General features: G+C 42.4%; 1 protein-coding gene across 1 annotated transcript in view; it reads right to left on the bottom strand.

The window, feature by feature from the left end:
- Positions 1–24,842, bottom strand: part of LOC124553252 (protein piccolo-like) — a 137,071-nt gene that overhangs the window by 38,635 nt on the left and 73,594 nt on the right. Inside the window, exons 11-16 of the mRNA XM_047127139.1 lie at positions 23,681–23,900; positions 17,406–17,668; positions 13,103–13,362; positions 12,417–12,570; positions 7,346–7,665; positions 85–389 (exon numbers count right to left, since the gene is read on the bottom strand). Of these exons, the coding sequence (XP_046983095.1) occupies positions 85–389; positions 7,346–7,665; positions 12,417–12,570; positions 13,103–13,362; positions 17,406–17,668; positions 23,681–23,900 (1,522 nt within the window). The remainder of the gene's footprint in view (positions 1–84; positions 390–7,345; positions 7,666–12,416; positions 12,571–13,102; positions 13,363–17,405; positions 17,669–23,680; positions 23,901–24,842) is intronic.

Below are 24,842 nucleotides of genomic sequence, written 5' to 3'. Positions count from 1 at the left end.
CATCCCGGCAGGTGCGAAAAATCTGGGATCCTCTGGTACGTGTCGAGGATCTCGGGAACCCGGGTAGGTGCGAGAGTGCCGTACCTCTGGCGCGTGCTTCTTCCCGCGCAGCTACGTCCTGCAGCGCGGCGTACACATTCGAGACGGACCGCTTCACCCCGGGAGCGTGAGACCCGCCGCGCTGCTGCTCAGCGTGGCTGCCTCGCCGAGAAGATCCGGCAGAGGAGCTGCAGGCGGAGCCGGAGCCGCCGACAGAGTTCGACCTCGACACCTGCGAGGGCCGCCTCTCGCCACCGGCGCCCGCGACCGACGACGGCGCCGTTGCCGCGGACACGCGGCTCTCTGCCGCATCCTCCGCTTCTGCGAATATCTTGTCCGGGTCGATCTCTCTGAAAATGGAAATGCCCGACATGAATATCGGTCGGTTTCTACAGCTTTTAACCTACCTCAAACAATCACTCAAAAAATCCTACCTTTCCTTGCAAGTGGCTGGTTGTTAAAAAAGCTGTGGGAATCTCCAGGAACTGAAAATCCACTTATAATAATTTACTGATATTTTATTTGAGTGGTTCAGTTATAAAACTCTCTTCTCCAGTTTTTGTGCGAAACAAGTTAAGATACTGTCAGCTTTGCAGAAATAATTTTGTCTGTATTAATAGCATTTTCCAAAATTGTAGCTACACCACACTGCCTCAGGTCTGAAGCTTCACAGTTGTTGTTAACTTACTTTTTTATTCTAATATTTGGAACAAAATGCACATTATTAGTTTTCACTAGTCAGTAGCTAACGCAAAGTCACACGACTGGTAATTTTTATCTGGGCTGTGGCCCTTGAGTAATACGTCTTCCTGAGTATTAGTCCAATTTTCTTAAGATAGACAATACGTCTCATCTAAATAGCAGCTACAAAGTGAAACATGGAAGTGAATTGTGTACTGAAGAGTGTAGTAAAACCTTTGAGATCAGTGAGCTGCATCCACATATTAGAGGGAAACTGAATTCAGTTAAAGAAGAAAAAGACAATGACCTTTACGTAAGTAACAAAACTCTTTCATTACATATTTATGTCACGAACTGTACATTATCCCAACAACAACTTTTTTTCTGTACGTCTATTAAAATTACACATCTAGAAAGTTGCCAGAGTATTTACAAGCACAACTACATACAGGACAAGGAAAACTGGACTGATTGAAATAAAGAGGCAATTTTTCTATACATTTTTCTCATTACTGCACAAATTGCAAGAACTGGCAAACAACAGTTCTACATCCATCCTCCCATCATGCATAGGGTATCAACATCAGTTTCGATTTATTACTAGGTATCGGAAAATGTAGCATCTACTTTTGGCAAAATTCGCATCTATTTTTGGCAAAATTTGCATATCTCACTCTCTCTCAAGTGATTAGATGCACTAATTTAAAAGTGATTAGATGCACTAATTTAAAATGTTGCCACACTACATGAGTGAAGACAAACATAGCCTTAGGTCTTTGAAACTGACAGTTAGAAAAAGTGCTGAATGGGAACTTTTTGACTGGAATGTCTGCTTTTGCAAAAACTCCAACACCTTTTTCTTCCAAAATGCTGTTTTTTGTCTTCACTTGGCTGTATTTAAGCTTTCAAAAACGAGTTTCTGTGTAGAAGTGACAGCATTTTCCCACTGGTGAACTGAATGCATTCATAGCTGTGGGACCCACACTCGACAGTACACAGATAGAACTGACAAGACTGCTGAAGTAGAACCGTATGTACGGTAACTATATTTTGACGTTCTGGGAAGAATTTCAGCAGTCAAAAAACATTACAGATTTTGTTTTCCAACTGCTATACTGCAGAGTGCAAGCTCTTTAGGCTACACTGGCAGATGGACGCAAGCGTAAACAAATGAATTTTGAATGCCTGGGGTACAGGAGTGGTACGGGGAACAGAGTCCCACCTCTCCCCCTCACAGAGCAGCGGCCTACTGCAGAACTGGCACGCCGCCGCAGGGCGATCTCTTCTGGTGCTGTAAGGTAGGTACTCCAAATCTGTGACAGACCAGAATCGGTTGCACTTATTTCAAATTAGAAAAGAAAACAACAAGCAATGAACAACACAACACATTCAGAGACAGTTACCACGCAATTACCTGCCAAAGTTATCACAGTATTGTTAACGCCGCATAGAATTAGCCGTGCGGTCTAAGGCACTGCAGTCGTGGACTGTGCGGATGGTCCTGGCGGAGGTTCGAGTCCTCCCTCGGGCGTGGGTGTGTGTGTAATGATAATTAGATGGACACCCTAGCTGCAAACAGGTGTCGATATACTTCATTGGAGACATGTTGTAATGAGTATAATGGGCAAACATCTATTAGGCGCACTACGAATGTAGTGGTGTGGACACGTCGGGAAATGTGGGTCTCACGGGGAGCGTGCAAGGGATAAGTCCCTGCAGGCTCACTATTCTGTGTGCCATCAGTGGCTCAGATGGATAGTGTAACTGCCACGTAAGCAGGAGATCCCGGGTTCGAGTCCCGGTCAGGGCAAACATTTTTGACATGTCATCAATGAAGTATATCAACGCCTGTTTGCAGCTAGGGTGTCCATCTAATCATCATTTCATTCTAGTAAAGCTGTGTAGTCATCGACGGTAACTGTTCTTTCGGAAACAGATACTACCGTCATATATGGGTGTGTGTGTTTGTCCTTAGGATAATTTAGGTTAAGTAGAGTGTACGCTTAGGGACTGATGACAGCAGTTAAGTCCCATAAGATTTCACACACATTTGAACATTTCAGTATTGTTAAGGACGTAGTTCTCACCCAACCTCTAGCGATACTTGTTGCAACCACAGTTCAAAACATTCACCACCTAATTTGCTACGTTAAAAATGTGCACGTGATATAATCCTTTGAGCTTTAGCTATGAAACGTACCTATTTCTTTGTTATAAAGCGCTAGGTTCCACTGCTGAGTACTAGGTCGCATTATGCAGAGTGTGTCTCGATCAGACCATTCGTTCCATCCACAATCGGCACGACAGCAGATCACTGAGCACATTGATATGTTACCCCACACATAAATTTTTATGTTCCAAACAGGTTCTTATGAATATCATCTTTCCAAATTGGTCTTCACCAGATGATGTACATCTCCATCTATACTCTGCAAACCATAATGATGTACACGGCAGAGCGTATGTACCATTGTACCACTTATTAGGGATTCTTCACGTTCTATTCACTTATGGAGAGCGGGAAGAATGATTGATCGAATGCCTCTGTGCCTCCAGTAATTATTCTAATCTTATTCTCACAATCCCTATGTGAGCGATACGTAGGGGATTGCAATATATTCCTCGAGTCAACATTTAAAGCCCGTTCTGGGAAATTCATTAGTATCCTTTCTCTGGTTACTTTATGTCTATCTTCAAGAGACTTTCAGTTCAGTTCCTTCAGTATCTCTGCAATGCTCTCCCGTGGATCAAACAAACCTGTGACCATTCGTGCTGCCCTTCTCTGTATACATTCAATGTCCTATTTGGAACAGGTCTCACACTTGAGCAAAATTCTAGAACCAGTCACACGAGTGACTTGTAAGCAATCTCCTTTGTAGACTGATTGCACTTACCGAATACTCTACCGCCAAACCAAAGTCCATCACCTGCTTTACCCACGACTGAGCCTATGTGATCATTCCACTTCATATACACACAATGTTATAGCCACATATTTGTATGAGTCAACTGATTCCAGCAGTGACTCACTGATGATATAGTCATACGACACATTCTGAACATTTAAAGCAAGTTGCCAATCTCTGCACCACTTTGAAACCTTATCAAGATCCGACTGAATATTTATACAGCTTATACAGTACTTCATTAGCAACAACTGCATCATCTGCAAACATTCTGTGAACAACAAGGGTCCCAGCACACTGGGGCACACCCAAAGTTACTACAACATCTCATAATGACTCTCTCTCTCTCTCTCTCTCTCTCTCTCTCTCTCTCTCTCTCTCTCTCTCTCTCTCTCCCCAAGATAACACGCTGTGTCCTCAATCGAGTTACAAATTTCACTCGATACCCTCTTACGATCAAACTTTTGACAGTAAGCGTATACGGGGTACTGACTCAAATGCTTTTTGGAAATCAAGACGTACTCCATCCACCTGACTGCCTTGATCCAAGGATTTCAGTATGCCATACGTACAATACCAGTAATTGAAAACTGGTTACATTTTAGATATTTATATGCAGGACATAAAGCTTTTTCAAACTATATCCGATAAAATAGTTCATCTGGCTACAGCTCTCGATGAAATATGACCTATTAAGTAATTTCCCGTTTTTGCATTTTGAGGCATAATTCACACCTGTTTCCCCATTTACTTTAAAAGGCGAATTTTTCAGGTCCCTATTTATTATCATGTGAATATCACACGATCTCATAATGCCTTTTCTCGCTGCAACCTAAGTGTGCACTTTAGACAGGTTTTTCTGCTGACCATTGTCCCACCTATATCTCAGTTCTCGCTCAGAACAAATACCGACGGTGACGAGGTCAGCTCGAGTGCAGTTGCTGGCTAAATGTGTCAGCTGGTAAGGAGGCTGCAGCATAAGCTAAATGTACCATAATAAGCATATGGAACTGTCATTTATGTCTCGGGACAGATATTCCTATGAAGTGGCAGCAAACGTGAAGGTACATACAGCACAACGTTTACTTCTCTGTCGCCAGGATGGCTATTCGAAGTTGGGGGAGGGGAGGGGGGGGGGAGATCAATAATAATAATTTCCTGGGGATTCAAGGTACGAGGATGAAGATGGTGTCAAGAAGCTCTTAAACTAATGGTGAGCGAGGGGCTGGGGGAAGGGTAATATCGTACCACAATAATGGCTTTCCTTCCCTCAGAGCCGAGCTAGACTAATCACAATTTTCAAACATTGATAACATATATGACACAATATTTGTATACAGTGCGGGCAGAAAATAACTAGGTTCTGAAATTGACATATAACCTTTTATCTTTATTTGAAATTAATGCATTATGTACACTGTCATCTGAGTATAACTGCATATGTTTAAACTCCATTAAACTTTCATTTAGCCACCTGTAGTGTTAACCCATCTCCTCAAAAGAACCGGAATGGTATCCACACCTTTCTGGAGGAAGTTGTGTGGGATGTTCATAAGAACTTCCCAAATCTGTGATTCCAATTTGTTCAATGTGTGACGTTTTATTCTGTACACCACCTCTTTTGCATAGCCCCATAAAAGAAAGCCACAGGTCTTCAGATTTGGTCTTCTTACAGGCCATTCACAAGGTCCACAATTTCCCAGCCAACATCCTGAAAACTTCTCATCCAACCAATTCCGCACAACATTCCCAAAGTGAGGTGGTGTGCCATCTTGTACGAAGATAATGTAGTTGGTGTTTTCCCATTCAGATACTGTGGGCCAAATGTAATTCTGAAGCATCTGAAGATATCATTGCCTGTTTACTCTGTCATGCAGGAGATATGGGCCAATTATATCTGTAGCCATTATTCTACAGGACACAGTCACTTTTGGACGAGAATGCATCTTCTCCACCGTAACTACACGATCTTGTGCAGTGCCTACGAGGCATGAAAACTCACTATCCTATTTAATGTTCTGTTCCAATATTATTCCACCAATATTAGAAACTTAACACCCATCCAATAATATCTAGTTACTTCCCACCCACCCTGTAATTAACCCACTCTGAAGTACTAAGTATTTTAAAATTTGTGACTTTATAAAAAGTGCATAAAATTAAACATCACTCCTACGCTAAAAGTATGGAATTCTACGAGATTTTATTTTATGAAATTCCCAAAATTCCCCGAGATTTCTGGGATTTTTCCAGGTAAAATCTAATTACCTGAGGATTCCAGGTTTTTCAAAATAATTGCCATCCTGATCACACTTACAGAAAACAGAGTATATATTCCAATTACAGTTACCTTAAAATTGGCGTGTCACTGGGCACAGTGGTAGGGCCCGGATGTCAGCTATTTCTCGGGCTCTACGTGCTCACCGCATTCCCCACTCTGCGAACGTGAGCGGCAGAGCCCCGCCAATTGATACCGCCTACACTCTTCGGAATGGGAACAGGCGGGCAGGCCGCGAGACTGGTAGTGGAGGGGAAGGAGCACCAAATGCACACCGATTTTTGCTTCGGAGCACTCTAAAAGGGCCAAAGTATACATGCTGCTGAAGTTAGTCTTTGGTAAATTTTTCTGTTTCTGCACAGAAATATTGAAAATAAAGTGTCCGATTCGCAATACTGATCAAACAATCCTAAGCAAACTGTTTTGTTAAAGGCTTCAATTCTTTTGCAACTTACAGCCTCAAGTTGTAGCTCACCTTTAGTGATCGTAGGTATTGTGAAGTTTTTGTTCCGGGGACTTAATGTCTCACGTTACTGTAAAGGAAATGCAGCCATCTCACCGGTATAGTTTTCCTCTAAGAAAAATACTCTCTCGTCATAATTTGGTCATAAAATTTATAGCTCTTATTTTATTACAGCACTTTTATCAATGTAATAAGCTGCATTGTTATTTTTAATCACACATCTATGTATGTAAAAACCTGAGAATCTACAAATTTAGTTCTTGTAAAAGTAGAAAGACTGATAAACAACACTACAAACGAAGTTCGTCTTCAGATCGGTACTATGTTGTAAGACACACGAAGGTACTAATAACAAAACCACGAAAAAATTACTGTGTAGCAGAAAATAACACAGAACACCTTATTATTTTATTAAATTTTGACAACACTAGTGAAACTGCATTACTCGTAACTGGCTCGTTTCCATTAGTGGTATAGTGTGTTATCAAAAATTCAGTTTTTTTCACCTCTTACAATTTCCTCTGCCACTCGACACGTGTGCAACCGAATGCTCGTCTTATTGCTATTATTCACCTGTAACATACGACTGTGGCTCATTTGTCCACCGCCGTCACTACGGCAGCACTGGCCCCCACCGCTGCCCTCTCCACAACCTAACAGCACGTTTGCTCAGCCAGTAAGTAGACGACCTGTTTCTTTTTCATTGAGTGCGCAGCTATTGACCGCACGAGCACGCGGCACACTGTGTTTGAGCTGGCAACTCTGCTGCCCACCAATGCCAATTGCAAACTAATTTTAATTGCAGTATAGCGTACCTACACCCAGTCGGACCAGTTCCACTGACAATCCTCAAATGCACGATGTAAACCTTTAAAGCAGCAAACGACACTCCACGGGAGAGTACGAAAAGGTGAAACGCTGGTGGCCGACCGAACACTTTTGAACAGGGAAGGTCATTTTACGTGCCGCGACCCTCACCTCTGGTAGGTGGTGATGGTGAAGTTGACCAGCGGCCCCGCGACCTCCACCGTCCTCCGCCTCTGCGCCCTCTGCTGCCGGTCCGACTCTGCCCGGGTACCCTCGTCCTTCGACGCCTTCCCGTCGCCGACGCCGAGCTCCCCGGAAGGTCTCCTCCGAGAAGGAACTTCTCCCGATTCGACGGACAGGTCGCTCGAACTCTCGGAGCCCTTCTCCGACTCGGTCGACGTCCCGTAGCTGGAAGCGGAGCTCCTCCTCGCTACTTTCGCGGCTTCTGCACCAACCGGACTCGTTTCCGGAGTGACGCCGCCTTCGGAACTCTGAAAATGAACGTCAAAATGTTATTTCGCGAGTACGTCGAGACTGGAGTGACACTTTTAGCACGGACACAAAATTTCCAGAAAAATGCCAGTTAATATCTACTCGTGACATCATTCTCCTACCAGAAAGTTTGCACAGTATCCAGGTCCGTATTATGAACACAAAAGAAAGAGAAATGATCACTGCCACGTGTTTGATTGACAGCTCACTTTTCAGCTTCAATCGTGTTTTAATATCAATATCTAACTGGCACTCCAACACATATTCTTACCTTTTACTTGAGACATTCTTACTTGTACTTCGGAAACAAAAAAATTAAACCTACCAGTTGCCTGCCATCATCTTATTTCTGTCTTCTAAGTCCCCATTTATGTTATTCTAGATAGTCTTCTCAATATTCATTTACATCATTCTAGCCAGCAGTTCTTATCGTTAGGTTATTCATTATAAAATTATATATTAGCATACCTTAAGCTTTCTTTTAGTGATCACCTGAACCTCTTATAAGTGTTAGAACGCTGTAGTCAGTATTCTAATATTGATTTTAACACATCATAGCTTACACTTACGGTTAACTACCTCTCTTATTCTTACCCCTTAAGCATGACACTATCAACATTCTACAATAACTTCAAGGCAATACACATCCAAAAGGAATAACTTGTCATTGTCAACTCTAAATAAAAATGGGGGATTTTCAACAGTTATGTTTCAAACTTTTGAGGAACATTCCTGTTAGAGGAAGCACAATGCATGCATGCTCATGTGTCCCCACGAGACGGTCTTAAATAAAGCATTGTACAGCCAACTTATACAAAACTATACAAATGTAAATAATTAACAGTTCTATGGAAACAATTCCCTCTAAATCAAATTAGTCATTATAGTATAGCAGCCATTTTCTACACGTCGATTTTAAATTCTCGTATGTCGTACTTTACTTTTGCATTTGTAATCTTAGAGATATTTCACAGATCTCTAAATGAATTAACCTCCTCGGCTAGCAATTCCAATGACATTTTCCCAGTGCCGTCGAAAAGTGTACCTCGAGATACTCCCTCAGGATACGCCCGTAGACTAACGTACCTGCGGCCAGACTCCTCCGATCTGCCACAATGGATCTTCATTTTTGTTTCTTCTTCTTCTTCTTCTTCTTCTTCTTCATTCTCCAAAAATATTTGAATTTTTCTTTGTTCGTAACATACAATTTAAAATTAAATTTCCTTAAAATGAAGAAATCCAAAACAGCTGTTGAACCAATAATATTTTATTGTTTACATCAGGCATGCAACAGCTTTCTTTGCATCACGTGTCACACGTCTTCAGCTGTTTCCGTTTTTCCCCATCAGTGCAGCCTGACAAGCAAGATGGTGGTTCATGTCTGGATCCTAGTGTGTCTCTCATATTGTGAGGTCATTTTCCTCTTTTTAATACTTATTAGTTTGTTTTTTTTTGCTAACTTCTTAGGTTTCCTATTTTATAAAGCGGGTCATGGAACGTTTGTTCCACATACAACATACAGAGAAGACAACCTTAGTTTGTTTACACTTTTTGCGAGTAACGCCCAGTCATCAGTCGGCCATTAATTTTTCCATTTTTGAATGACTGCTTATCCGCAACTGAACATACAATGGCTGTTCAGAAAGTAAGCCGGCTTTTCAAATTGTGCAGGCAACATACATTTGATTATTAATCTTTTTTTTTGTTATGTTGGTACACATCCTGAACGTATGTTCACAGGCTCAAACGTATAGCATACTTCATTTGTTATTGACAGATACAAAGGTTAGACATGTTTTAGTGTGCTCGGTGATTTTCGATTATTATAAATAAAAAAAATTTAAAAAATCAAGCAAAGAATTTGCATCAAATTGTGTGTGGAAAATTGAAATCAAGGACTCTAAAACATTTGAAATGTTGACAGTGGCATACGGTGAGTCTGTTCTAAAAAAAAAAAAAAAAAAAAAAAAGTAAATGTTTACAAGTGGTACAAGCTCCTCCAAGATGGCTGAAAAGATGCCAATGACGAACCTCAGTCTGGACCCCCCAGCACATCAACAACAGGTAATAACGACAAAGCTGTGAAGAAAATTGTTTTGGCAATTTGTCAAACTACTGTAAGAGAAGTTGCTGGTAATGTTGGCATATCGGTCGGCTCGTGTCACGCAATTTTATCAGATGTTTTGGGCACGAGGCACGGGTCAGCAAAGTTTGTTCCGAAACGTCTCAATTTTGATCAGAAGAACCGTCATACGAGCATCAGTCAGGAGCTCTCGAATGACGTCAATGACAAACCCGATTTGCTCGAAAGGGTCATAACTGGTTACGAAACATGGGTTTACAGTTATGATGTCAAACCCAGTCGTCCCAATGGAAGCATTCCGGACAGCCAAAACCGAGAAAAGCACGATAAGTTCGGTCAAATGTCAAAGTTTTGCTCACTGTATGCTTCAATTACCGTGGCATAGTGCACCATGAATTTTTGCCTCAAGGTCGTACGGTCAATAAGGAGTATTACCTTGACATTATGCACTGTTTGTGAGAAGCAATATGAAAAAAACAGGGAATAACAATTCGTGGCTTTTGCATCACGACAGTGCATCTGCTCGTTCATCGTTGCTTGCAAGAGATTTTTTTGCCAGAAACAACATGACAATCATGCCTCAGCCACCATATTCACCGAATGTGGCCCGCTGCGACTTTTTCCTGGTCCCAAAACTGAAGAGACCTATGAAAGAACGAAGATTTTCAATGACTGAGGATATAAAAGCCGCATCACTGGAAGTAATCAAGGCTGCACCAGAAAGTGCTTATGAGAAGTGCTTCGAGGATTGAAAGAAGCATTGGTGCAAGTGTATTGTATCTGAGGGGGATTACTTTGAAGGGGACAACATGAGTATTGATAAATAAATAATTTTTTTTTATAAAAATAAAAAGTCAACTTACTTTTTGAACACACCTCAACTGTTTACATAGCTAAATGTCTGCCAGAAGTTGGGATTATATTATTCTGAAACTGGCTGTAAACAATAAAACATTACTAGCTCAAGAAAGGTTGCGGTTTTCTTCATTTTGTGAAAATGGAAATGTTCAGTCGTGGTTGCCCTACGTATAGAACCTTTTGTTAAACTTAAACGTGCAACAGAACCTCACTCTTCTCCTTTTATCACTAATTCTCTCTGTTACTGTAAAGTTATGACTACATAATTTTAAACCAAGATAAACATTCCAAATAAATCTACATCAAATTCTAAACAGCAGCAGAATTCCTCCCCATAACCCTTAAATTGTTTATAAAATATTTCCACCAGTCAAGTTGTAATTTTGAATACTTCCACATAGGTTGTTTATATGCACACTAGAGCAGTGGGGGTCTGGGGAGGGGGGGGGGGGGGGGGATGCCAATGTAAAAATCTGTTGTTCTCCCTCTTGCAACATACTTAGTTTCTTTGGAAGAGCAGAGATGCAAATCATCTGCTAAGTAAATTAGTTATTAACAGATGACAATATGTTTAGCCATTTTAGGACAAGTGTTTTTAGGGAGGGAGGGTGGATGGGTGGGGGAGATTAATATTTAATGTCCCACCCACAACAATGTCATTAGAGAAAGAGCACAAGGTAGAAAATAGGCTGTGCCCTTTCAAAGCAAACATCCCAGCATTTGCCTGAATCAATTTAGGGAAATCGTGGAGAAAACCCAAATCTGGGCAGCTGGATGTGGGTTTGAACCATCATCCTTCCAAATGCAAGTCCAGTGTGCTACCCACTGAGCGACCCTGTTCAGTAAGGTATTTTCAGTCCACATGAACACTATTCTCAGTAAATGACAATTTAATTTACTTTCGTTTTTACCACTTCCTTTTTGAGCCTTCTGCTTAAAATACTGAGTTTTTCTTCCAAAATATAGGGAAATAATAATAATAATAATAATAATAATAATAATAATAATTATTATTATTATTATTATAATAATAATAATAATAATAATAATAATAATAATAATAATAATTATTATTATTATTATTATTATTATTATTATTATTATTATTATTATATTACTACTAATACTACTACTACTATTACTTTACATGACGTTCATAATTGTTACATTTGGTTTTAATGGCAACATACATACAAATACTGTGGTTCTGTTCGTAAGTGGCTTAACTACAAACTCCAAAATTCATTATCCATCACATCCTAAGAAGCACATTTTTTTCTCTCCTAAGTCACTTATTAGAATGTAAATATGCAGCCATACGCTAAAGAAACAGGCTTTGGGAGTGAAAATCAAGCAAGCAGATTATTTAAAATTTGTGCTTCCTGATAATGTTCATTTCTGGAGCTGAACTGCTTTGGGTACAGGCTCTTCAATTTTTACCTTCAAGTGTTTTCATTTTTTCAATGCTTTATACACCTGTTTATGTATTCTGTAGTTCATTGAATTCAGAGAAATTTTATTTGGGTAAGTTAGTAACAATGAAAAATGAGGCAAGTAACAAAAGTCTCCACATTTCCTCTACGTAGGATCACCCTCGATATCTGACGATCAACTAATGCACAGACCGATACATTGAGCTATTATGGAGGTTAATTTTCTTCAGTTTCACTCACTCACTCTCTCTCTCTCTCTCTCTCTCTCTCTCTCTCTCTCTCTCTCCCCGTCTAATTCCTTCTCTGCTATTATAACTGCTGGGTAACTGCCAGCCAGCGGGCCACTGTTTCCTGGTAACATTTATTACCCACTTACCTTGACAACTTCGGCAACAACCACAGGTCGCTCTACACCAGAAGAGTTCCTTCTCACTACCTCCAATTCCGCAGCACCGTTGCTGCCGCCCTCCACATTCTGACGTTCCTCTGGTGGCCTCGAACCAGAGCCGACAGCAATCAGGTCCTCAAACCTGAAAACGAGCCAAAAACACTCTTTTCAGCAAGAATAATTCGTCAGCTAATGAAGTAAGAGGGGGTCCTGAGAAAATTAATTTTAGAGATACAAACACAGGAATTTAATTTTAATCTAATGGCACAAAAAAAAAAAAAGACGATCGAAGTGTAAAATCAATGCGTTTAATTCTAGACCGAAGACTCGTAGGGTGAGCAGACTAGATATCTTATTATGTCTTACAATATCACCCCTAGCAATATTATGAGAAGTAAAGTTGGCCTATCAGCGACTCAGCATCCCCACTATATGGTGAGTAGCAACTTTCCTTCTCACGATATTGTTACATTCCACCTTGGATTTTCCACTGTTTGAATACCATACCTAGACTGTTTTCACAATTTTGTCACCCAGAATCCTGTCACAGTGCTACACGTTTTGCCTCCAACAGGCAATTCTGTCTCACAATTTCACAGTTATCTCGACTGGCTTTTCTTACATTATAAAACCACCTGCCCCGTAATGCCGCCTCGAGAGTTTGCGGGACTCACCCTTCCAGAGTGTCGATGGTCTCCGTGAGGTACGCCGGCATCCCCACATTGGCAGAGTGCGGGTCGTGGTGGTGGTGGTCGTCGTGGTGGAGATGGTGACGGTGGTCGTGGTGGTGCTCGTCGGCAGTGTGCCGGTGCAGGTGCCCCGCGTGGTGGTGGTTCAGCAGGCTGTGGCTGTGGTTCTCCTGCGACACGGACGAGTCTTCCCCGACGTCCGGCACGTCCGACGTGCCGTCCTCCGCAGGTCCGTCGTCAGTGTCCTGCGAATTGAGGTGTCCCGGGAATAACTCCACCCTACGAGTGCAGACTGCATTTTCCACACTTCGTACTTTTCCACGTGAGCTCGTAAACGAGTATGTAAAAAACACACGCGTATTCCAATGCAACACCGTGGCAAAATTTTGACGCATTGAGTCAAAAACTTTCAGAGAACTGCAATTAGGAACAGTTACTGTTTCTATGCAAGTACAAGCATAGGTGTCCCTTTCTACAAAATCACAAATATAAAAACGTTCTTCAGAGATTGCTTCAAAATTCTGACAACACTGCATTCAATTACGTGTTTTTTTATATACCGACTGGAATGCCATCTGGTACATATGTAATATGCACATAATGATAGGGGAAACGTTACAATAATGAAAATGTGGGCACGTTTTCAGGTACTAAATATATCAGGTACATCACTGTTACCAAAAATCTCAAAATGTACCTTTCTAATTTTCTTCAAATTTTTACACGCCACTGTAATAAATGTTTAGACACATACAGACACTATACTTCTTAATATATAATTATGTATATAAAACATAAAGTCTTGAGACACTGTTAGCAAACGGGAAAGTTGTATTTATGGCTTATTCGCTTATGATTAGAATACTATTACAGAATCTGAATTTGCAATAACAATAAACAGGGCACCAGCTCAGAGAGAGGGTGGGAGGGGAGATGGACAGAGAGATGGGACAAAATGGACAAATGAACAGGAAGGAGGAGATGGACATATGAAGATGATGATGATGATGATGATGATGATGACGATTGGTTTAAGGGTCACTCAACTGCGGGGTCATCAGTGTCCGTATATAGTCTCAATTTTTACACCGTCCAATTTTTTTCACCATTTAATCTAGCCACTGTCATGAAAGATAATGATGAAAACAACACAAACATCCAGTCCCCGAGCAGAGAAAATCCCCAACTCAGACGGGAATTGAACCTGGGACCCCGTGATCCAGGGGCAGCAATGCTAGCCACTAGACCACGAGCTGTGGACGAGATGGACAGAGAGAGGGGAGAGGAGATTAGGACGTATCTCCAATACCAATGCGTATTAGAAACATATGATTTCTCTTTTCTTTCTTTTCCATTTAAGCAGATTGACTCTCAGAAAAGTGTGGCCAGGTACAGATAGTTCTAAAATGTATTTTCTTTCATTTTCTTGAACAAGGCACCTGAAGGAACAAACATTGTTTGCTTTTACAATGACACACCTTCGATCAAACGGAAGACACAACAGCTCTCTGAAGCAGGGTATTTTCCCAGACAGACTGAAGTATGCCATTGTTAAACCACTGCATAAAAAAGGGGATACGTCTGATGTCAACAACTACCGCCCAATCTCTCTTCTGACTGCCTTATCCAAAATTCTTGAAAAAGTAATGTACTGTAGAGTAGCTTCACACCTTTGTAAAAATTAAGTTTTAGCAAAATGTCAGTTAGGTTTCCAGAAGGGTTTTTCAACAGAAAATGCAATATATACTTTCACTAATGAAATATTAAATGCTCTGAGTAAAGAGTGCAGAAAGTTGAAATAAGCAGTTCACATAATATCCAAAAAACTGGTGATTTCTCAAACTGGGGAACAATCTAGAATGGGGTGCCGCAAGGTTCGGTCTTGGGTCCTCTGCTGTTCTTAATATATATTAATGACTTGCCACTCTATATTCACGAAGATGCAAAGCAGCTACTTTTTGCCGATGATACAAGTATAGCTATCATACCCGACAGACAAGAATTAACTGGTAAAATTGTAAACGATGTTTTTCAGAAAATCATTAAGTGGTTCTCTGCAAATGGGCTCTTATTAAACTTTGACAATACACAGTATATACAGTTCCACACAGTAAATGGAATGACACCATTAATAAATATAGACTTCGATCAGAAATCGGTAGCTAAGGTAGATTATTCAAAATTTCTAGGTGTTGCATTGATGAGGGGTTGAACTGGAAAAAACACACTAGGATGTGCTGAAACGTTTGAGTTCAGCTACTTATGCTATTAGGGTCATTGCAAATTTTGGCGATATACATCTGAGTAAATTAGCTGCTGCTGTTGTGGTCTTCAGTCCTGAGACTGCCCAGTATCTACTGCAACCTACATCCTTCTGAATCTGCTTAGTATATTCATCTCTTGGTCTCCCTCTATGATTTTTACCGTCCACGCTGCCCTCCAATACTAAATTGGTGATCCCTTGATGCCTCAGAACATGTCCTACCAACCGATCCCTTCTTCTCGTCAAGTTGTGCCATAAACTCCTCTTCTCCCCAGTTCTATTCAATACCTCCTCATTAGTTATGTGATCTACCCATCTAATCTTCAGCATTCTATTTTCATTCTCTGCTTTCGTTTGGCATTGTATTCTGGGGCAACTCATCATTGAGTAAAAGAGTGTTCATTGCACAAAAGTGTGTAATCACGATAATTGCTGGAGCTCATCCAAGATCATCCTGCAGACCCTTATTTAAAGAGCCTCACAATATATATATATTCACTTATGAAATTTGTTATTAACAAACCGAACGAATTCAAAAGTAATAGCAGTGTACATGGCTACAACACTAGGAGAAAGGATGATCTTCACTACTCAAGGTTAAATCTAACATTGGCTAAGAAGGGGGTAAATTATGCTGCCACAACAGTCTTTGGTCACTTACCTAATAACATCAAAAGTCTGACAGATAACTATATAGCATTTAAAATGAAATTAAAAGAATTTCTTAATGGCAAACCCTTCTACTCATTAGATGAATTTTTTGGACATAGTAAGTGGGTAATTTCCCCAACCCCCATATATATATATAATAGAGGGAAACATTCCACGTGGGAAACATATATCTAAAAACAAAGATGATGTGTCTTATCATCATTGCCTTTACAAATGTCTGCTTGTGTCTGTGTATGTGCGGATGGATATGTGCGTGCGTGCGAGTGTATACCTATCCTTTTTCCCCCCTAAGGTAAGTCTTTCCGCTCCCGGGATTGGAATGACTCCTTACCCTCTTCCTTAAAACCCACATCCTTTCATTTTTCCCTCTCCTTCCCTCTTTCCCGACGAACCAACCATTGGTTGCGAAAGCTTGAATTTTGTGTGTATGTATGTGTTTGTTTGTGTATATATCGACCCTGCCAGCACTTACGTATGGTAAGTCACATCATCTTTGTTTTTAGAAGGAAACATTCCACATGGGAAAAAATATATCTAAAAACAAAGATGATGTGACTTACCAAACGAAAGCGCTGGCACGTCGATAGACACACAAACAAACACAAACATACACACAAAATTCAAGCTTTCGCAACAAACTGTTGCCTCATCAGGAAAGAGTGAAGGAGAGGGAAAGACGAAAGGATGTGGGTTTTAAGGGAGAGGGTAAGGAGTCATTCCAATCCCGGGAGCGGAAAGACTTACCTTAGGGGGAAAAAAGGACGGGTATACACTCGCACACACACACATATCCATCCACACATATACAGACACAAGCAGACATATTCAAAGACAAATATGTCGGCTTGTGTCTGTGTATGTGTGGATGGATGTGTGTGTGTGTGTGTGTGTGTGTGTGTGTGTGTGTGTGTGTGTGCGCGCTCGCGAGTGTATACCCGTCCTTTTTCCCCCCTAAGGTAAGTCTTTCCGCTCCCGGGATTGGAATGACTCCTTACCCTCTCCCTTAAAACCCACATCCTTTCGTCTTTCCCTCTCCTTCCCTCTTTCCTGATGAAGCAACTTTGGGCTGCGAAAGCTTGAATTTTGTGTGTGTGTTTGTGTGTCTATCAACATACCAACGCTTTCGTTTGGTAAGTTACATCATCTTTGTTTTTAGGTTCATGTAATATTTTGTTTGATGTAATATCTTGTATAGACACCATTTATTAACCTGACACATTCCACACCATTACGAAGTGCCGTATTCATAATCTATGGAACAAGTACTAATCTAATCGGCGACGATAAGTAGTCGGCTCCGTTTGGGTACACTCATCAGACGCTGCCCACCGCAGCGGAGGGGGGCCAACTCACCTTGAGAACCGCGTCCGCATCCGCCGCCGGGCCCTGGATGAGTTGCGGCTGTGGCTGCGGCAGCAGTAGGCGCGCCTTAGCGTCCAGCACGCCCTGCAGCTGCCGCTCCGCGCCCGTCAGTGCCCGCTGCCGGTCAGCCACCTCTTCCTCCGGCTCCTGCGCATTACTGCCGTCCGTCGTCTGGCCGGAATTCCTCAGTTCGGTGGCCGCAGTCGGCTCCCCGGAGCTGTCGGACTTCTCTTTCGCCACGGACGAATCCGCCACTGCGAGCAAATGCGAGATCTCGGCACAACTGTGTGACGTAGCGAGTGGATTCTTTCCAGCTGTTATGCTTTTCTTCCCACAAAAATGATTTCTTTCACAAATGTCTTCAACAATGTTACTTTTGCGACATGGGTACAGTACCAAAAGTCTAAATCTACATCTACATAAATTTTCCACAATCCAACTTACCGTGCAAGGTGGAGGGTACTACATGCCACTAATAGTAATTCCCTTTCCGGCTCCATTCGCAAACAGAATGAGGGAAGAACAACTGTATCCGCCTCCGTACGAGTCCAAAGTGCTCGTGCCCTTCCTTCATGGACCTTGCATGCAATTCAAATCGCGGGACACAATCATTCTGCAGTCAGCTTCAGATGTAGGCTCTCTAAATTTTCTCAACAGTGCTCCTCGAAAAGAAAGTCTTCTCACTTCCAGGGATTCCCATTTGAGATCCCGAAGCATCTCCGTAACAGTTGCATACTTTCTGTACCTACCAGTAACAAATATAGCAGCCCAACTCTGAATTGCTTCTATGTCTTCTTTCAATCTGTCCTGGTGCGGATTCCAAACACTCGAGCAGCACTCAAGAATAGGTCGCACAAGCACCCCATATGAGGCCTCCTGTACAGATGAAACACACTTTCCCAAAAGTCTCCTAATAAACTAAAATTGACCATTCGTCTACCCTACCACAATCCTCAAGCGCTCGTCGCATTTCGTATCGCCTCGCAACGTTACCCCCAGATAGTCAAACGACACGACTGTGTCTAACAGGACACTACCAATGCTGTATTTCAACATTAACTTACATTTTTCTACATTTAAAAATCACTGTTATTCATAACACCAGCTAGAAATTTTCTCCAAGTCATCTTTCATCTCCCTACAGCCACTCAACTTCAGCACCTACGTACACCACAGCATCGTCAGCAAACAACTGAAGATTGCTGCCCATCCCATCCATCAGTTTCTTTATGTATACAGAGAATAATAGCGATCCTATTACACTTTCTGGGGCACTCCGGATGGTACCCTCATCTCTGACGGACATTCACCGCCGAGGGCAACATACTGGGTTTACAGCTTAGGAAGTCTTCGAGCCACTTCCATAATTGTGAACATACTCCATATGCTCATACTTCCATTAACAGCCCGCCATGGGGCACCGTGTCAAGTGCTTTCCGGGAATCTAGAAATATGTAATAGCTAATAGTAACTCGAGACTTGGCCAACTTAACTTTATTATACATTACATTCACTCAGTTAATCAGAATTCATTAATGTGGAAAATTTATCTAAAAACCATGCTGATTATAACTGTCAGCGATTTCAGATTTTGATGTCTTTTGTTCAAACGTAAACACACATCCCATTATGAGATTTTCACTCTGCAGCGGAGTGTGCGCTGATATGAAACTTCCTGGCAGATTAAAACTGTGTGCCAGACCGAGACTCTAACTCTGAATCTTTTCCTTTCACGAGCAAGTGCTCTACCATCTGAGCTGCAAGGACGGGGTGTGAATCGTGCTCGGGTAGCTCAGATGGTAGAGCACTTGCCTGCGAAAGGCAAAGGTCCCGAGTTCGAGTCTCGGTCTGGCACACAGTTTTAATCTGCCAGGAAGTTACATATCCCATTACTAACTTTCAGATAAAGTAGATAAAAAATATGTATAAATAATTGAAGCATTTATACAGCTAATGCTAGAAATACGTTAGCAACTTTTGCACTCATTTAGTTACTGAAATTAAATATTGGCAAATCAGACAGCGTAAGTCAATAGCAATTATTGTTGTATCTAAAAGTTCACATTTAGAATAACTTTCATTTGCTCAGAAACATAAATCTAAGTGCAATTTGTAAAAAAGACAGCAAGTAACGATAGTTGGATGTGTCGCTAATTATTGTAATCTTGTAAAAGAGAGGCTGCCAGGAGTTATTTAAGCCCGTCTGCAGCAGGTTACAAAACACAAATTACAACTCACTCAGTGTATCGAGTTTTATGTAAATTTCGCATCCAGGAAATGCTTCAGTAATTCGGTGCTTGTCTTTAATGATGTACTGTGAACTTGTACTTAATATAATAAACTGTGTAAACTGTGTTATTTGCAAATTATGCTTACTGTGCACAATGTTTACATTACGGTATGACTGCCTACTTGGAAGGACAGTGTAATTAGCATAAGCGTTACGATTTACTTGCCACACGTTCACTGTTGTAAATCAGTACACCTCTGTTAGGTTACTGCACTCTAACAATCGTCCTCATTACAGGATGTCAATTGAGGGTAGTATGCGGCTTACATTTTATACGGGCATAAATTATAGTAAATGAGTCTCGATCTGTCCACTAACTGTATATTATTTAATATGAAAGTGCAATTAAAATGTTTTGGACTTTAAACCTGGTGTAGACGTTATCTGAAACAGCACATTTTTGACAATCATTTTTCAGGCCGATTCGACTGTAGCACAGCTACTGGAGGCAGGTAAACAGGGTAATGTTACAACTGGTTTTTTTTCTTCTGTTGCATAGTGAGCTTCCAATTACCCAGGCCTACAACACTAAAAGAAAGGATGATCATTACTATTCTGGGTTAAATCTCACTTTGGCACAGAAAGGGGTGAGTCATGCTGCCACAAAAATCTTTTGTCACTTGGCAAATAGTACTAAAAATCTGACAGACAGCCAACCAACATTTAAAAGCAAACTAAAAAGAATTTCTGAATGCCAACTCCTTCTACTCAATAGAGGAATTCTTAAATATGAAGTAGTAACTGTAAAAATAAAAAAAAATAACTGTAAAATTAAAAATATAAAAATTAAAATATTAAAAAAGCAAAAAAAAAGAAAAGAAGAAAAAATTAATTATTTTGTGCAAAGAAAACTGATGTTAAACTGACACGTTCCACATCATTACAAAATGTTGTATTCATGATCTATGGAACAAGGATTAATGTATGTATGTATGTATGTATGTACACTACTGGCCATTAAAATTGCTACCCCACGAAGATGATGTGCTACAGACGCGATATTTAACCAACAGGAAGAAGATGGTATGATATGCAAATGATTAGCTTTTCAGAGCATTCACACAAGGCTGGCGCCAGTGGCGACACCTACAACGGGCTGACATGAGCGAAGTTTCCAACTGATTTCTCATACACTAACAGCAGTTGACCAATGTTGCCTGGTGAAATGTTATGGAGGCTCGTGTAAGGAGGAGAAATGCGTACCATCACGTTTCCGACTTTGATAAAGGTCGGATTGTAGCCTATCGCGATTGCGGTTTATCGTATCGCAACATTGCTGCTTGTTTCGGTCGAGATCCAATGACTGTTAGCAGAATACGGAATCGGTGGGTTCAGGAGGGTAATACGGAATGCCGTGCTGGATACCAACAGCCTCGTATCACTAGCATTCGAGATGACAGGCATCTTATCCGCACGGCTGTATCGGATCGTGCAGCCACATCTCGATCCCTGAGTCAACAGATGGGGACGTTTGCAAGACGACAACCATCTGCAAGAGCAGATCGATGATGTTTGCAGCAGCACGGACTATCACCTCGGACACCATCGCTGCGGTTACCCTTGACGCTGCATCACAGACAGGAGTGCCTGCGATGGTGTACTCAACAACGAACCTGGGTGCACAAATGGCAAAATGTCATTTTTTTAGACGGATCCAGGTTCTGTTTACAGCATCGTGATGGTCGCATCCGTGTTTGGCGACATCACGGTGAATGCACATTGGAAGCGTGTATTCATCAACACCATACTGGCATATCACCCGGCGTGATGGCATGGTGTGCCATTGGTTACACGTCTCTGTCACCTCTTGTTCGCATTGACAGCACTTTGAAGAGTGGACGTTACATTTCAGATGTGTTACGACCCATGGCTCTACCCTTCATTCGATCCCTGCGAAACCCTACATTTCAGCAGGATAATCCACGACCGCATTTTGCAGGTCCTGTACGGGCATTTCTGGATATGGAAAATGTTCGACTGCTGCCCTGGCCAGCACAATCTCCAGATCTCTCACCAATTGAAAATGTTTGGTCAATGGTGGTAGAGCAACTGGCTGTCACAATACGGCAGTCACTACTCTTGATGAACTGTGGTATCGTGTGGAGGCTACATGGGCAGCTGTACCTGTACACGCCATCCAAGCTCTGTTTGACTCAATACCCAGGCGTATCAAGGCCAGAGGTGGTTGTTCTGGGTACCGATTTCTCAGGATCTATGCGTCCAAATTGCGTGAAAATGTAATCACATGTCAGTTCTAGTATAATATATTTGTCCAATGAATACCCGTTTATCACCTGCACTCCTCCTTGGTGTAGCCATTTTAATGGCCAGTAGCGTATGTGGCACATTTCATTACAGGATTGTTTAGTCAGTGGGATTGTTACAGAGATGCTCAACAAACTCCAGTGACAGACATTAAAAGAGAGGCCTTGTGCATCACAGTGGTTCACTATTGACATTTCAAGACGGTACTTTCTGGGAAAAGTTGAACAACATATTACTTTTTCATGTGTGTAACACGTTGTTATTACGTATTTCACTTCTTCCTGTTAAACCGATGAAAGATCATCGATGAGAAAGTTATTTAGGTAAGTAGTGTAAAGAAAGAATTTCCGCCTGTGCACAATCATTTTTAATCTACGAACAGAAGTGAGGACCAAAATGTGAGTGCAGACGATCGACAAAACGTGACAGTGACTGAGCACTTCCACCTGCTATGGAGGGGTCACTTACAATTTGGCGTCACGACTCTGACGTGTTACAGAAGGCGCAGACCGAGAGGGGCTGACGACGAAAGCTACGGAGTGTTCTGTAATTTGTCACTCACTTCTGTGATAACATTCTGTCATAAGCTCGGATACGTAAAAGTAGTCCGATAGTGATCTGTAACTGTTTTACGGGAAGTAAAACACAGAAAAGTTTATTAAGGGTTGTTACACAATTTTGTAGCTAATCGCTGCACATGTGAACACTCTTACAGCCCTCGACCCTCTGCAGAGGGAGATAAAGTTACACGGTACGACGAATGGCACTGCATAGCAGGTCCACAGCATCAATAAGAGAAGAGAAATGTAAGAAAATAATCAAGGCAAATGTTATCACAAAAAGCATCAGAATGACAGATCATTAGTAAAGGCTTTAGCTCTCTTACAACCCACAACTTGACTTTCAAACACTTCATTCCCACAAATAACTTGGAAAGGGACCACCATGAAAAAGTTCTAGAAATCAGGGACAATACAGTGGTTTACCAACAATCATCCTCCCTTCATGCCATTCGTGGATGGAAAGTGGTGGGGGTGGCGGAATGGAGGCGGGGGTGGCGGAATGGAGGCGGGGGTGGCGGAATGGAGGCGGGGGTGGCGGAATGGAGGCGGGGGTGGCGGAATGGAGGCGGGGGTGGCGGAATGGAGGCGGGGGTGGCGGAATGGAGGCGGGGGTGGCGGAATGGGGGCGGGGGTGGCGGAATGGGGGCGGGGGTGGCGGAAAGGGGGCGGGGGTGGCGGAAAGGGGGCGGGGGTGGCGGAATGGGGGCGGGGGTGGCGGAAAGGGGGCGGGGGTGGCGGAATGGGGGCGGGGGTGGCGGAATGGGGGCGGGGGTGGAGGTGGGGGTGGTGGAATGGGGGTGGGGGTGGTGGAATGGGGGTGGGGGTGGTGGAATGGGGGTGGGGGTGGGGGTGGTGGAATGGGGGTGGGGGTGGGGGGTGGGGGTGGTGGAATGGGGGTGCGGGTGGTGGTGGTGGGGAGGATTGGTTAGTAGCACCAGAAGCAACCTATACCACAAGCTTGCAGAGTAAGATGCAGATGCACATTTTCCTAACAACTGAATTATTCCTAATGTATCCATACAATATATGGTCAGATCACAGCAAGCATCGATTTTTGAGATCCGTGCAACTTGTGGAGTCACAGTGTGGGCAACAAACCTACGACCACCTGCGAAACAGAATGTCAGAAAAAACGAACTCCTTCTTACCGAACTCACGGCTGTCGTACAGAGGGTTGGCTTTGCTGCGCACCTCCCCTTCCTCGTAAGACCACGGCGTCGGTGGCGGAGTCTCCGCCAAATCCCTGAATGCCGAGGGTGGAGCCGGGATCTCGTAGTGCCAGTCCTCGGCGTCCGCCACCACTGCGGGCGGGTCTGGCGACGGGGGCAGCTGCGGCGGAAGGTTGGCAGCCCTGAGGCTCTTCGGACACTGAGGGAAGACAACCATCATTACTTCCCAGTCTGGCACAGTGCAATTAAATTGACAGTGTGATAAATGGTGTGGAGTGAAATGTAACTGCCTCAGCTCTGTTACAAGGTGTACAACTTTGCTTCCACCATTTTTTCCCTGACATTTGAGGCTTTAATGAAATTGGGCGTGCCTCTCGCTGTATTGCGGCCATTTGTCTTAACGCTATGCTCAAATGCATTAATTTCGTTCGATAACAAGCACCTGTCATCGTTTGACTCGGTTTTAACACCTATCAGTACACGATGCCGAGCTGATCCCACCAAATGCAGAGCATGAACATTCAGTTTGGCAGCATGGCCGGGATACCCCCCAAGACTTTTTGCGTTTAGGGTTATCGTAACGAACCCATTTTTCGTACCCGGTCACAATGTGATACAGAAATCGCTTCTGTTTTTACCTCTGAAGCAACTGTTGACAAAAACAAACGCCGTTCGACGTCTCTCGGTTTCAACTCACACGGGACCCAAGTACCTTCTTTCTGAATCGTGCCCATAGCCTTGAGACGTTTTGAAATGGCTTACTGTGTCACTCCCACTAATCGTGCCAATTCTTCTCTAGTTTGACGTGAGTCTTCACTCGGCAATTTCTCCAATTCTGCATCTTCCAAAACTTTCTCTCTTCCACCACTATGCCAGTCTACAACATTAAAATCACCGTTCTTGTAGCGCTGAAACCACTCACGACACGTTCTTTCACTAATAGTGTTGCTACCATATGTACTCGAGAGCACTGTATGAGACTCTGCTGTTTCCTTCATATTGAAACATAACAGCAACACCTACCGCTAATGACGAGAATTAGGCTTGTAAACTGACATTTTCAATTGACAACAACTGTATGATGCAGACACAAATCAACTAAGGTTTGAATGAAGTTATGTTGACCGAGGTCCAAGCTAAC

Source organism: Schistocerca americana, chromosome 11 (assembly GCF_021461395.2).
Source record: "Schistocerca americana isolate TAMUIC-IGC-003095 chromosome 11, iqSchAmer2.1, whole genome shotgun sequence".
Lineage (NCBI taxonomy): Eukaryota > Metazoa > Arthropoda > Insecta > Orthoptera > Acrididae > Schistocerca > Schistocerca americana.
The sequence above is the reverse complement of the archived record's forward strand: the minus strand, read 5'-3'. Positions and strand labels throughout refer to the sequence as shown.